This window comes from Nerophis ophidion, linkage group LG07 (genome assembly GCF_033978795.1).
Source record: "Nerophis ophidion isolate RoL-2023_Sa linkage group LG07, RoL_Noph_v1.0, whole genome shotgun sequence".
Lineage (NCBI taxonomy): Eukaryota > Metazoa > Chordata > Actinopteri > Syngnathiformes > Syngnathidae > Nerophis > Nerophis ophidion.
The window spans coordinates 8563788-8579100 of NC_084617.1; the positions used below are offsets into that span (position 1 = coordinate 8563788).

Here is a 15313-nt window from a genome sequence, read left to right on the forward strand (position 1 = left end):
AAAATGATATGCATTGCGATCGCACTCTCCCTCCATACCTTATTTGTAGAAAAATCGGAAACCATATTTTAATATTTTTTTATTTGCATTCATACCAATCACCTATTAGGTGCGAGGTACTTTTCTGAAGCTGAGTATACCGCCAGATGCTGCATGTTGTATTTTTGGTGGTTAAAACTACTTATGGTGTATGCTCAGAAGGCATAAATCAGCGCAGTGATGTCACCTTACTGACTATTAACCGTTTGCTGTGGTGTCTGGGCAGGTTTTCTGTAGGGACATGCTTTGAGGACGACTCGTGCAAGCTGGCCCACGGCGAGCAGGAGCTCAGAGAGTGGATGGAGCGTCGGGAAGTGCTATTGATGAAATTAGCCAAAGCTAAAAAAGACCACCTTATAGCGCCAAACGACAATGACTTTGGAAAATACAGTTTTCTCCTTAAAGACATCAAGTAATGGCATGACACACACTAGAGCCCACACATGAAGACAACCAGTATTCAAACTTGACCCCCCTCTGACGGGCGGGGTTGGGTAGGATGAGGAGGGGGAGGGGGGGGGAGATCTCGGAGAAACATCCAGGAAGTAGCCTGGTCACAGCATGATTTTTAAAGTGGCTCCGAGTCGGCCCGGTACCTGAGCGGCGTCCGGTGTCGCCTCGGAGCGTCGCCGAGCTACACAAGCTTTGCTATGCACCGCCCAGTAGGACATCTAAAGAGGGGGGTGGAGCTAGCGCCCTGACCAGACGCATTCCACTCAGCCCACCTTTCGTATTGTTTCCATATTTTGGCCTTTTTAATTTCTTAATCACGCAGAGAGAAAAAAAATCATTCTGACATTTTGTTTTAATCGGTCAACATTCATTACCTAACAGTTCTATCATGTTATCAGTATAACCAGCACCACACCAAATAAAGTAATTGTTTTTCGACTACATCTGGAGGTATTTGTTGTTGTTCCATGTTGGGCGAACAACTGAAGACTTAAAGTGGGTGGGTGTTTTTGTCCATGTCCAAGGTGTAGACTCCCAGCTTATCCTTCACCTCAAATAAGCAGGGGCGTCAAACTCATTTTAGCTCAGGGGCCACACAAAGAAACATATTTTCCCAAGTAGGCCGAACTGGTAAAATCATGGCGTGATAACCTAAAAATAAAGACAACTTCCGATTGTTTTTTTCCTTTGTTTAGAAATAGCACGAGCACATACTGAAAATGAACAAATTATAGGTTTATTTTTTACACTTACATGATGCGGTTAATAGTATTTTCTATCTTCATTAGTCGTTATTTATACTTTCTGAATAAATCAGTGGTGTCCAAACTTTTTCCACTGAGGGCCGCACACTGAAAAATCAAAGCAAGCGGGGGCCATTTTGATATTTTTTATGTTAAAAACCAATATAATATATGTACAAAAAATATACATTTGGGCCTCCACTCAGGCTTGATCCCGGGGACCCTAAAGGGTTTTGGTAAAAAAATATATAAAAAATGTGTCATTATTCAGTATTATTATTTTTATCATTATTCAAGGTTTAAATCTCTTGATCAACATTAGGTCTATCTGTCAATATAACTTTATTAAAGATTTAAGTTGTATGCTCTTTTTGCCAAAGAAAAAAAAACAAAATATGGAAAAAAAAACACAAAATATGTAATATTTTCACCCAATAAAATTTTTAAGTGGAGATTATATAATAACTGGAGCCTTAAAAAGGTCAATAACTTTAATTCATTATTATTTTTATTACACAACAATTATTGGGGATCCAAAAGGGTCCTACTCAGTGTTGGAAAAAAAAAAGATAAATTGTATTAACTGTTTACTTTTAACACAATTACCTCCAGATCAACTTCAGGTTATAAGTTTTATTGTTGTTTATGTTTTTTGTTTGTTTTAGGCCCTTTTTAAAACAAATACTAATAAATAAAAAAACGCTTACTTTTTTACATAGCAAACACAAAATATGCAACATTTTTCCCAAAGAATATCTAAAAGTGGAATATTTAATGTGACGTTATTGGAGCCTTGAAAAGGTCAATAATTCATAATGTCATTGATTTTGATTCATTATTATTTTTTAAAGAAAGAAACCGCTTGCATGGCAGCTTTGTGTTATTAGAGTCAAGATTGCAACATTTTTTTGTTACAGTTCACCTGTTGGTTCTTTTATAACACTTTTTTTAAATAGTAATTTTACAATGTACATTGGGGCCATTAAAAAATGGGCTGCACTTTGGACACCCCTGGAATAAATGATGTGCTCATGATCATAGGTGAAATTGAGTCTGGCAGAATTTTAAAATGCTCCCATTGGTGTCATTTTTTATCTATCCCAATATGAAATGAATAATAATATCAAAATCAAATTAGAGGATGTTAATATAATTTACTAATTTTCGTCAAATTATGTAACAGGAGTTCATACCAAAGACTATAAAAATTAGACTAATTACCTCCCTGTTTAGCACTCGGCATCAAAGGTTGGAATTGGGGGTAAAATCACCAAAAATGATTCTTGGGCGCCGCCACCGCTGCTGCTCACTGCTCCCCTCACCTCCCAGGGAGTGATCAAGGGTGATCAAACAAATTCAGAGAATAATTTCGCCACACCTATGGTGTGTGTGACAATCATTGGTACTTTAACATGATGTGGTTAATTATGTACATACTGAATGTAGCAACATCTACAATAGAACTTGTGAATTTGGACTCATTTCATTATTCGCACATGAAGTCACAAGGGGTTACATACTCTATATTGCTAAAAGTATTTGGCCACCTGCCTTGACTCACATATGAACTTGAAGTGCCTTCCCATTCCTAACCCATAGGGTTCAATTTGATGTCAGTCCACCTTTTGCAGCTATTACAGCTTCAACTCTTCGGGGAAGGCTGTCCACAAGGCTGTGGAGTTTGTTTATAGGAATTTTCCACCATTCTTCCTAAAGCGCATTGGTGAGGTCACACACTGATGTTGGTCAGGAAAGCCTGGCTGAGTCTCTGTTTTAATTTATCCCAAAAGGTGTTTTATTGTGTTCAGGTCAGGACTCTGTGCAGGCCAGTCAAGTTCATCCACACAAGACTCCGTCATCCATGTCTTTATGGACCTTGCTTTGTGCACAGGTGCACAGTCATGTTGGAAGAAGAAGGGGCCCAAACTGTTCCGACAAGGTTGGGAGCATGGAATTGTCCAAAAATGTGTTGGTATCCTGCAGCATTCAAAGTTCCTTTCACTGGAACTAAGGGGCCAAGCCCCAACTCCTGAAAAACAACCCTCCTCCGCCAAATTTCACACTCGGCACAATGCATTCCGAAATGTACCTTCTCCTGGAAACCGCCAAACCCAGACTCGTCTATCTTAAATTTCACGACTGGATTAGTTGCACAGTTGGCATCCTATGACAATTCCACGCTGGAAATCACTGAGAGCGGCCCATTCTTTCATCATTGCTTGTAGAAACAGTCTACATGCCTAAGTTATTTATATATGTATTTACATTTATTGATTAGAATACCTGATTCTGACTATTTGGATGGGTGGCCAAGTACAAACCCTGTTTCCATATGAATTGGGAAATTGTGTTAGATGTAAATATAAACGGAATACAATGATTTGCAAATCTTTTTCAACCCATATTCAATTAAATGCACTACAAAGACAAAATATTTGATGTTCAAACTCATAAACTTTATTATTTTTTCAAATAATTAACTTAAAATTTCATGGCTGCAACACGTGCCGAAGTAGTTGGGAAAGGGCATGTTCACCACTATGTTACATCACCTTTTCTTTTAACAACACTCAAACGTTTGGTAACTGAGGAAACTGTTTGTTGAAGCTTTGAAAGTGGAATTCTTTCCCATTCTTGCTTGATGTACAGCTTAAGTTGTGTCGTATTTTACGCTTCATAATGCGCCACAGATTTTTGATGGGAGACATGTCTGGACTGCAGGCGGGCCAGGAAAGTACCCGCACTCTTTTACTACGAAGCCACGCTGTTGTAACACATGGCTTGGCATTGTTTTGCTGAAATAAGCAGGGGCGTCCATGATAACGTTGCTTGGATGACAACATATGTTGCTCCAAAACCTGTATGGACCTTTCAGCATTAATGGTGCCTTCACAGATGTGTAAGTTACCCATGCCTTGGGCACTAATGCACCCCCATACCATCACAGATGCTGGCTTTTGAACTTTGCGTCGATAACAATCTGGACGGTTATTTACCTCTTTGTTCTGGAGGACACCACGTCCACAGTTTCCAAATATAATTTGAAATGTGGACTCGTCAGGCTACAGAACACTTTTCCACTTTGCATCAGTCCATCTTAGATGACCTCAGGCCCAGCGAAGCCGGCGGCGTTCCTGGGTGTTGTTGATAAATGGCTTTCGCTTTGCAAAGTAGAGTTTTAACTTGTACTTACAGATGTAGCGACCAACTGTAGTTACTGACAGTGGTTTTATGAAGTGTTCCTGAGCCCATGTGGTGATATCCTTTACACACTGATGTCGGTTTTTGATGCAGTACCACCTGAGGGATCAAAGGTCCGTAATATCATCGCTTACATGCAGTGATTTTTCCAGATTCTCTGAACGTTTTGATGATTTTACGGACCGTAGATGGTAAAATCCCTAAATTCCTCGCGATAGCTCGTTGAGAAATGTTGTTCTAAAACTGTTCGACAATTTGCTTACAAATTGGTGACCCTCGCCCCATCCTTGTTTGTGAATGACTTAGCATTTCATGGAAGCTGCTTTTATACCCAATCATGGCACCCACCTGTTCCCAATTAGCCTGCACACCTGTGGGATGTTCCAAATAAGTGTTTGATGAGCATTCCTCAACTTTATCAGTATGTATTGCCACCTTTCCCAACTTCTTTGTCACGTGTTGCTGGCATCAAATTCTAAAGTTAATAATTATTTGCAAAATAAATGTTTATCAGTTTGAACATCAAATATGTTGTTTTTGTAGCATATTCAACTGAATATGGGTTGAAAATGATTTGCAAATCATTGTATTTTGTTTATATTTACATCTAACACAATTTTTCATCTCATTAAACGGGGTTTGTACTTTTGGCAATATAGTGTATTATCGCAGCATATTTATGTGCGCCCAGAAAATGTGTCCCCAGCCAGAAGTACAACACGGAATGTACAAATTGTCTAAGGCATTTATTTTGGTATAAATATCACAGGTTACATTACCAACAACATATTTGACAATCCACATTTTGTATAGCTCCGCCTTCTCTTAGGTCATGCCCGGATACAAAGATTTGCTATTGCGGAATCCAGTTAATTTCATTCGAAAAATTTCCGCTCATTTTTATACTAAGCAAATTCACCTCGCGGGTCGGCTAAAAACCTGTTAAGGCCCGCACGTTTGACTCCCCTGCTCCCAATGATCATCCTGGCACTAACACCTGCTGCAGCTCCTCCACTTCCAGGGTCCACATCTTCCTGTGAAGGTCCGCCTGCTCGGAGAGATCCGCCATCTTCACGGCGCGGATGACCGGCTCTGGGGAGACAGCCTGGACGGCGCCCATCACCATCACGTATTTACCTATACGTTAAATAAGGAATAAATCACTTGTAACCATTAAATTACATTTCCTGAGCGTGGCTGCTGCTGCTGCTCACTGCTCCCCTCACCTCCCAGGGGGGTTGGGTCAAATGCAGAAGGTAATTTCACCACACCTGGTGTGTGTGTGACTATCATTGAGACTTTAAGGCCTACTGAAAGCCACTACTACCGACCACGCAGTCTGATAGTTTATATATCAATGATGAAATATTAACATTGCAACACATGCCAATACGGCCTTTTTAGTTTACTAAATTGCCATTTTAAATTTCCCGCAAAGTGTCCTGATGATGACGCGTGCGTTTGACGTCACCGGTTGTAGCGGACATTATTTTCCAGCCCGATCCAAGCTATAAGTAGTCTGCTTTAATTGCATAATTACACAGTATTCTGGACATCTGTGTTGCTGAATCTTTTGCAATTTGTTCAATTAATAAAGGAGACGTCAAAGAAGAAAGATGTAGGTGGAAAGCGGTGTATTGCAGCTGCCTTTAGCAACACAAACACAGCCATTGTTTCCTTGTTTACATTCCCGAAAGTGAAGCTTACTGTGGAACAGAGCGGTCAAGCGAACATGGATCCCGACCACATGTCAACGGGCAGGTTTCAGTGAGAAAATAGTGGTAATAAGTCGGCTCTTACCGTAGTTAAGAGCGGAGCTTGCGTCCTCCTGCAGCTGCGGACCCTCTTGCCTCCTCCCACCGCAGACACCCTTTTGACTTTCAGGTACCATATAATCTCACTAAAAAACTAGTAACACAAGCAGATAAGGGATTTTCCAGAATGATCCTAGTAAATGTGTCTAATATCTGAATTGCTCCCACTGCCCTCACCTTTTTTTTTTTCTCTAGTGCAGGGGTGTCAAACTCAAATACAGAGTGGGCCAAAATTTTAAACGGAACAAAGCCGCAGGCCAAGGTTGAACAAATTAATCTTTTAATAATAGGGACCCAAACAAGTTTTGCATTAAATATTGAAGAAGCAAGGCTTATATAACTTTAGTGACATGCAAAATCCAGTTTCAAATAATACTAATAATTTAAAAAAATATCAATGGCATATCAAATAAAATTTAAATATAAATGTTATGCCTTTTTTTCTATTTGCAATCTTCTGAGGTAAATATCGAATTTTTTCCACAGGCTAATAATAAATTTGAAAATAAAATAATAATGAATGAACCAAACATTCAAGCCTTAAAGTAGCAAGAGAAAATGCATGAATAAAACGTTAATTATTGGTCAATTTGCTAGAAGTTTCCCAGAAGAGTTAGTGCTGCAAGGGGTTCTGGGCATTTGTTCTGTTGTGTTACGGTGCGGATGTTCACCCGAAATGTGTTTGTCATTCTTGTTTGGTGTGGGTTCACAGTGTGGCGCATATTTGTAACAGTGTTAAAGTAGTTTATACGGCCACCCTCAGTGTGACCTGTATGGCTGTTGACCAAGTATGCCTTGCATTCACTTGTGCGTGTGTGTAAAAGCCACAAATATTATGTGACACGCTGTTAGTATGAAGGAAAAGCGGACGTGATGACAGGTTGTAGAGAACGCTAAATGCAGTGCCTTAAATGCACGCCCCCAATATAGTTGTCCAGGTAGAAATCGGTAGAAATTCGGGAGAATGGTTGCCTCGGGAGATTTTCGGGAGGTGCACTGAACTTCGGGAGTCTACTGGGAAAATTAGGAGGGTTGGCAAGTATGAGTATTAGCGGTGAATGCGGTGTTACAGCTGTATAACACCGGGGGGCCAGCTCTAATGCTAAATTGATATTGCCTCAAGGGCCAAATTAAATTACACGGCTCTAGTCCTTCACTCTCACTTTCCTCATCCACGAATCTTTCATCCTCGCTCAAATTAATGGGGAAATCGTCGCTTTCTCGGTCCGAATCGCTCTCGCTGCTGGTGGCCATGATTGTAAACAATGTTCAGATGTGAGGAGCTCCACAACCCGTGACGTCACGCGCACATCGTCTGCTACTTTCGGTACAGGCAAGGCTTTTTTTATCAGCGACCAAAAGTTGCAAACTCTATCGTCGATGTTCTCTACTAAATCCTTTCAGCAAAAATACGGCAATATCGCGAAATTATCAAGTATGACACATAGAATGGACCTGCTGTCCCCGTTTAAATAAGAAAACCTAATTTCAGTAGGCCTTTAAAGGCCTACTGAAAGCCACTACTACCGACCATGCAGTCTGATAGTTTATATATCAATGATGAAATATTAACATTGCAACACATGTCAATACGGCCGGTTTAGTTTACTAAATTACAATTTTAAATTTCCCGCGGAGTTTCTTGTTGAAAACGTCACGGAATGACGACACGTATGATGACCCGTGTTTGTGACGTTATTGGTTGGAGGGGACGTACTAGCTCAGCACATCTTACGGCTGAAAGTCGTCTCTTTTCGTCGCATATTTACACAGTAATTTGGACATCTGTGTTGCTGAATCTTTTGCAATTTGTTCAATTAATAATGGAGACGTCAAAGAAGAATGCTGTTGGTGGAAAGCGGTGTGTCTTTCACCGTGACACAGCCGGTGTTTCTTTGTTTGTTGTGAAGCTTTAACACAGAGCGGTCAAGCGAACATGTTTCTCTACGTCAACCAGCATGTTTTTGGATGGGAAAATTGTGATATATATCTTACCGGAGACATCGGTGGATTGTGCATCCTCCTTTAGTAGCTGTAAGGCAGCTGTGAGATTGGGTTCTCTCTGAGACACTGGCGTGTTCACTGCAGCCATCCGACTTTGAGGTATGTCTTTACAATCTCACTAAAACACTATTAAAACAATAAGCAGATAAGGGAACTTCCCGAATTATCCTAGTAAATGTGTCTAATTACATCTGAAACGCTCACACTTCCGCCGCCCGGAGCCGTCGCTTTTTATTTTATTTTTTCTAGTCCTACACTATCAATATCCTCATCCATGAATCTTTCATCCTCGCTCAAATTAATGGGGAAATTGTCGCTTTTTCGGTCCGAATAGCTCTTACTCACGTAATAAACAATGTGAGGAGCCCTCACATCGGTGACGTCACGCGCACACACTTCCGGTAAAGGCAAGGCTTTTTTATCAGCGACCAAAAGTTGCAAACTTTATCGTCGATGTTCTCAACTAAATCCTTTCAGCAAAAATATGGCAATATCGCGAAATGATCAAGTATGACACATAGAATGGACCTGCTATCCCCGTTTAAATAAGAACATCTCATTTCAGTAGGCCTTTAAATTACATTTCCTGAGCGTGGCCACCTCTGCTGCTCACTGCTCTCCTCACCTCGCAGGGGGTTGGGTCACATGCAGAGTGTAATTTCACCACACTTAGTGTGTGTGTGACTGTGATTGAGATTTTAAATAAGAGTTTTTACCTGACGACAAGCACGGTTTGCCTTTAGGGATGTTGTTAACGCCCTGGACGGTGAACGTGCCCGTGTCGTCCATGAGCAGCACACTGTTGAGCTCCAGTTGGACTTCCATCACGGTGCCCTGCATCCACACCAGGGACGCCGGCAGGAGGCGACTCCTGCTCAGCTTCAGCAGCCACCCGGCACCGCTCTGCTCGCCGGAAGTCCCCCGCGTCTCAGTCGCTGTTCTTAACTGGCCGGATAAGACCTTTACCGGCGGGGGACGCTTTTTGTCCGCGTCTGCTTTGTCCATTTTAACTCACTTGTCACTTTCATTCACAGGACGTCAACATTCCGCTTTCCCGCTGAAGGGCAGGCTTCCGGAAACGTCATTACCGGGAAGGGTCTTTCAAATTAAAACCCCACCGGAAATGGCTTGTGTTAGCGAACTGTCCGATATGTTTGCGCATGCGCCGGACGTCAGCAACTTCCTTTCCCGACTTGATGGCAAGTTTGTTCAAAACTATTACATTTTATGTCAAATTAGAACCTTCGACTAAATTAAACATTTTTTAAACACAAAACACAGGCATTTTACTATTTTCGTCAAACTGGAACCTTCGACTAAATTAAACTTTAACACAATACACAGGCATTTTGATATCGTCAAATTGGAACTTTCGACTAAATTAAACATTTTTTAACACAAGACACAGGCATTTTAATATTTTCGTCAAACTGGAGCCTTCGACTAAATTAAGCTTTTTTTTTTATTTTAACACAAAACAGGCATTTTAATATTTTCGTCAAACTGGAACCTTCGACTAAATTAAGCATTTTTTTTTAACACAAAACAGGCATTTTAATATTTTCGTCAAACTGGAACCTTCGACTAAATTAAACATTTTTTAACACAATACACAGGCATTTTACTATTTTCGTCAAACTGAAACCTTCGACTAAATTAAGCATTTTTTTTAACACAAAACAGGCATTTTAATATTGGTTTTTCGTCAAACTAAAACCTTCGACTAAATAAAAAAAAAATGTAAACAAAACCCAGGCATTTTTATATTTTTGTCAAACTGGAACCTTTGACCAAACAAAAAATTATTAAACACAATACACAGGCATTTTACTATTTGCGTCTAACCGAAACCTTCGACCAAATTAAAAAAATGTAAACACAAAACAGGCATTTTATACTATGTTCGTCAAACTGGAACATTCGACCAAATTAAAAAAATGTAAACAAAAAACAGGTATTTGAATATTTTCATCAAACTGGAACCTTGGACTAAATCAACATTTTTTTAACACAAAACAATCGTTTTACTATTTTCATCAAACTGGAATCTCCGACTAAATTTAAAAAAATGAAACACAAAACACAGGCATTTTACTATTTTCTTCAAACTGGAACGTTCGACTAAATAAAAAAATAATTCAACAGAAAACAGGTATTTTACTATTTGCGTCAAACTGAAATCTCCGACTAAATAAAAAAAAAAAGAAACACAAAACACAGGCATTTTACTATTTTCGTCAAACTGAAATCTTCGACTAAATTAAAAAAATTTAAACAAAACACAGGCATTTTAATACTTTTGTCAAAATAGTGGAGCCTTCGACTAAATTTAACAAAAATGTAAACAAAAATACAAGCATTTTACTATTTTCGTCAAACCGAAACCTTCGACTAAATTTTTTTTTTTTTAACAAAACAGGCATTTTACTATTTTCGTCAAACTGGAACCTTCGACTAAATAAAAAATGTTTTTTTTTAACACAAAACAGGCATTTTTTACTATGTTCGTCAAACTGAAACCTATGACTAAATTTAAAAAATGTAAACAAAACGCAGGCATTTGAATATTTTCGTCAAACTGGAACCTTTGACTAAATTAACATTTTATAAAACAAAACAGGCATTTTAATATTTTTTTTTCGTCAAACTTGAACCTTTGACTAAATAAAAAACAAAACACAGGCATTTTATACTATGTTCGTCAAACTGGAACCTTCGACTAAACAAAAAATAATTAAACAGAAAACAGGTATTTTACTATTTGCGTTAAACTGAAATCTTCGACTAAATTAAAAAAAAAATGAAACACAAAACACAGGCATTTTACTATTTACTTCAAACTGGAACCTTCGATTAAATAAAAAATATTAAACCCAAAACACAGGTGTTTTACTATTTTTGTCAAACTACCTTTGAATAAATAAAAAAAAAATTTTTTCACAACAAAACACAGGCATTTTACTAGTTTCGTCAAACTGAAATCTTCAAACTAAATTTAAAAAATGTAAACAAAACACAGGCATTTTAATAATTTCGTCAAACCGAAACCTTCGACTAAATATATATATTTTTTTAACAAAACAGGCATTTTACTATTTTCGTCAAACTGGAACCTCCGACTAAATAAAAAAAAATTTAAACACAAAACAGGCATTTTTACTATTTTCGTCAAACTGAAACCTTCGACTAAATTTAAAAAAATGTAAACAAACACAGGCATTTGAATATTTTTGTCAAACTGGAACCTTCGACTAAATTAAAAAAAAAAATTAAACACAAAACAGGCATTTTTTACTATGTTCGTCAAACTGAAACCTTCGACTAAATAAAAAAAATGTAAACAAAACCCAGGCATTTTACTATTTTCGTCAAACTGGAACCTACGACTAAATAAAAAAAAAAAATTAAACACAAAACAGGCATTTTTTACTATGTTCGTCAAACTGAAACCTTCGACTAAATCGTAAAAATGTAAACAAAACCCAGGCATTTGAATATTTTCGTCAAAGTGGAACCTCCGACTAAATAAAAAAAAATTTAAACACAAAACAGGCATTTTTACTATTTTCGTCAAACTGAAACCTTCGACTAAATTTAAAAAATGTAAACAAACACAGGCATTTGAATATTTTTGTCAAACTGGAACCTTCGACTAAATTAAAAAAAAAAATTAAACACAAAACAGGCATTTTTTACTATGTTCGTCAAACTGAAACCTTCGACTAAATAAAAAAAATGTAAACAAAACCCAGGCATTTTACTATTTTCGTCAAACTGGAACCTACGACTAAATAAAAAAAAAAAATTAAACACAAAACAGGCATTTTTTACTATGTTCGTCAAACTGAAACCTTCGACTAAATCGTAAAAATGTAAACAAAACCCAGGCATTTGAATATTTTCGTCAAAGTGGAACCTTCGACTAAATAAAAAAAAATTTAAACACAAAACAGGCATTTTTACTATTTTCGTCAAACTGAAACCTTCGACTAAATTTAAAAAATGTAAACAAACACAGGCATTTGAATATTTTTGTCAAACTGGAACCTTCGACTAAATTAAAAAAAAAAATTAAACACAAAACAGGCATTTTTTACTATTTTCGTCAAACTGAAACCTTCGACTAAATTTAAAAAATGTAAACAAAACACAGGCATTTGAATATTTTCGTCAAACTGGAACCTTCGACTAAATAAAAAAAAAAAATTAAACACAAAACAGGCATTTTTTACTATGTTCGTCAAACTGAAACCTTCGACTAAATAAAAAAAATGTAAACAAAACCCAGGCATTTTACTATTTTCGTCAAACTGGAACCTACGACTAAAAAAAAAAAAAAAATTAAACACAAAACAGGCATTTTTTACTATGTTCGTCAAACTGAAACCTTCGACTAAATCGTAAAAATGTAAACAAAACATAGGCATTTGAATATTTTCGTCAAAGTGGAACCTTCGACTAAATTAACATACTTTAACACAAAACAGGCATTTTATTATTTTTTCATCAAACTAGAACCTTTGACTAATTAAAAAAAAAAAAACTAAACATAGGTCTTTTTATACTATATTCGTCAAACTGAAACCTTCCACTAAACAAAAAATAATTAAACAGAAAACCGGTATTTTACTATTTGCGTCAAACTGAAATCTTTGGCTAAATAAAATATTTTTAAACAAAGCACAGGCATTTTAATATTTTTGTCAAAATAGTGGAACCTTCGACTAAATTAAAAAAAATGTAAACAAAAACACAGGCATTTTAATATTTTCGTCAAAATAGTGGAACCTTTGACTAAATTAAACCTTTGACTAAATTAAAAAAAATGGAAACACAAAAGAGGCATTTTTATATTTTCATCAAACTGAAACCTTCGATTAAATAAAAATTGTTTTTCACATAAAACACAGGCCTTTTACTATTTTCGTCAAACTGAACCCTTCGACTAAACTAAAAAAATGTAAACGAAAACAGGCATTTTAATATTTTCATCAAAATAGTGAAATCTTCGACTAAATAAAAAAAATATAAACAAAACACAGGCATTTTACTATTCTCGTCAAACTGGAACGTTCGATTAAATAAAAAAAATGTTAACACAAAACACAGGCATTTTACTATTTTCTTCAAACTGTAACCTTCGACTAAATAAAAAATAATTAAACCCAAAACACAGGTGTTTTACTATTTTTGTCAAACTGGATCCTTTGACTAAATAAACATTTTTTTTAAACACAAAATACAGGCATTTTACTATTTTCGTCAAACTGAAATCTTCGACTAAATTTAAAAAATGGAAACAAAACTCAGGCATTTTAATACTTTTGTCAAAATAGTGGAACCTTCGACTAAATTAAAAAAATGTAAACACAAAACAGGCATTTTAATATTTTCGTCAAACTCAAACCTTCGATTAATTAAAATTAGTTTTTAACATAAAACACAGGCACTTTACTATTTTCGTCAAACTGAACCCTTCGACTAAACTAAAAAAATGTAAACAAAAACACAGGCATTTTCTATTTTCTAAATTTTTTTTTTACTATTTTCTAAAAAAAATGTAAACAAAACACAGGCATTTTACTATTTTCAAAAATTTTTTTTTTACTATTTTCTAAAAAAAATGTAAACAAAACACAGGCATTTTATTATTTTCGTCAAAATAGTGAAACCTTCGACTAAATTAAAAAAATGTAAACAAAACACAGGCATTTTACTATTTTCGTCAAAATAGTGAAACCTTCGACTAAATTAAAAAAATGTAAACAAAACCCAGGCATTTTAATATTCTCGTCAAACTGGAACCTTTGACTAAATTAAAAAAATGGAAACACAAAACAGGCGTTTTACTATTTTCGTCAAACTGAAACCTTGGACTAATAAAAGCATTTTAACACAAAACATGCATTTTAATATTTTCGTCAAACTGAAATCTTCCACTAAATTTAAAAAATGTAAACAAAACACAGGCATTTTAATATTTTCGTCAAAATAGTGGAACCATCGACTAAATAAAAAAAATGTAAACAAAACACAGGCATTTTAATATTTTCGTCAAAATAGTGAAACTTCGACTAAATTAAAAAAATTTAAACAAAACACAGGCATTTTAATATTCTCGTCAGACTGGAACCTTCAACTAAATTAAAAAAATGGAAACAAAACAGGCGTTTTAATATTTTCGTCAAACTGGAACTTTCGACTAAATTAAAAAAATGGAAACACAAAACAGGCATTTTAATATTTTCCTCAAACTGAAACCTTCGATTAAATAAAAATAGTTTTTAACATAAAACACAGGCATTTTACTATTTTCGTCAAAATAGTGAAACCTTCGACTAAATTAAAAAAAATGTAAACAAAACACAGGCATTTTACCATTGTCGCCAAACTGGAACCTTTGACTAAATTAAAAAAATGGAAACACAAAACAGGCATTTTAATATTTTCGTCAAACTGAAAAATTTAACTAAATTAAAAAAATACAAACACAAAACAGGAATTTTAATATTTTCGTCAAACTGGGACCTTCGATTAAATAAAAATTGTTTTTAACATAAAACACAGGCATTTTACTATTTTCGTCAAACTGGAACCTTGGACTAATAAAAGCATTTTAACACAAAACACGGGCATTTTAATATTTTCGTCCCGTCAAAACTTTGACAAAATTAAAAATGTTTTAGTTATTGCAATTTCGAAGCTGAAATTATTTTAGCTCTCTAAATATTCTAAACGTACATCCAGTTATTTTTGTAATATTTTTAACGGCTCAAAGTCGCCAAACTTTAGCAGGAAGTTTACGCAAGGAAGACCTGAGAAAAACGGTAGTCATCTGGCATGGAGCAAGAAACAAATGGAGGGGACTCGTCGCCCAATATTCCAACAGGAACGTGAGGAACCAAGTCTAAGTAAGTTACACATGCGCAACATACCATGAATTGATTAACGTGGACCCCGACTTAAACAAGTTGAAAAACTTATTGGGGTGTTACCATTTAGTGGTCAATTGTACGGAATATGTACTGTACTGTGCTATCTACTAATAAAAGTATCAAT

The 15313-nt window shown here is 36.1% G+C and overlaps 2 protein-coding genes across 6 annotated transcripts in view; one reads left to right on the forward strand and one right to left on the reverse strand.

The window, feature by feature from the left end:
* The window catches only part of zc3h7a (zinc finger CCCH-type containing 7A), a 42831-nt gene extending 41898 nt beyond the window's left edge, over nt 1–933 (forward strand). For all 5 annotated transcript variants that reach the window (XM_061905302.1, XM_061905305.1, XM_061905301.1 and 2 more), the window contains one exon: nt 266–933. In XM_061905302.1, the coding sequence (XP_061761286.1) occupies nt 266–455 (190 nt within the window). In that variant the 3' untranslated portion in view covers nt 456–933. The remainder of the gene's footprint in view (nt 1–265) is intronic.
* A 4241-nt stretch (nt 934–5174) lies between these two features.
* Nucleotides 5175–9382, reverse strand: rmi2 (RecQ mediated genome instability 2). Its single transcript, XM_061904985.1, has 2 exons — nt 8971–9382; nt 5175–5573 (listed from the first exon to the last, which is right to left on the reverse strand). The coding sequence occupies exons 1-2, from the start codon at nt 9257–9259 to the stop codon at nt 5416–5418; spliced, it is 447 nt and encodes a 148-aa protein (XP_061760969.1). The 5' UTR covers nt 9260–9382; the 3' UTR covers nt 5175–5415.
* Between the last annotated feature and the right edge of the window lie 5931 nt (nt 9383–15313).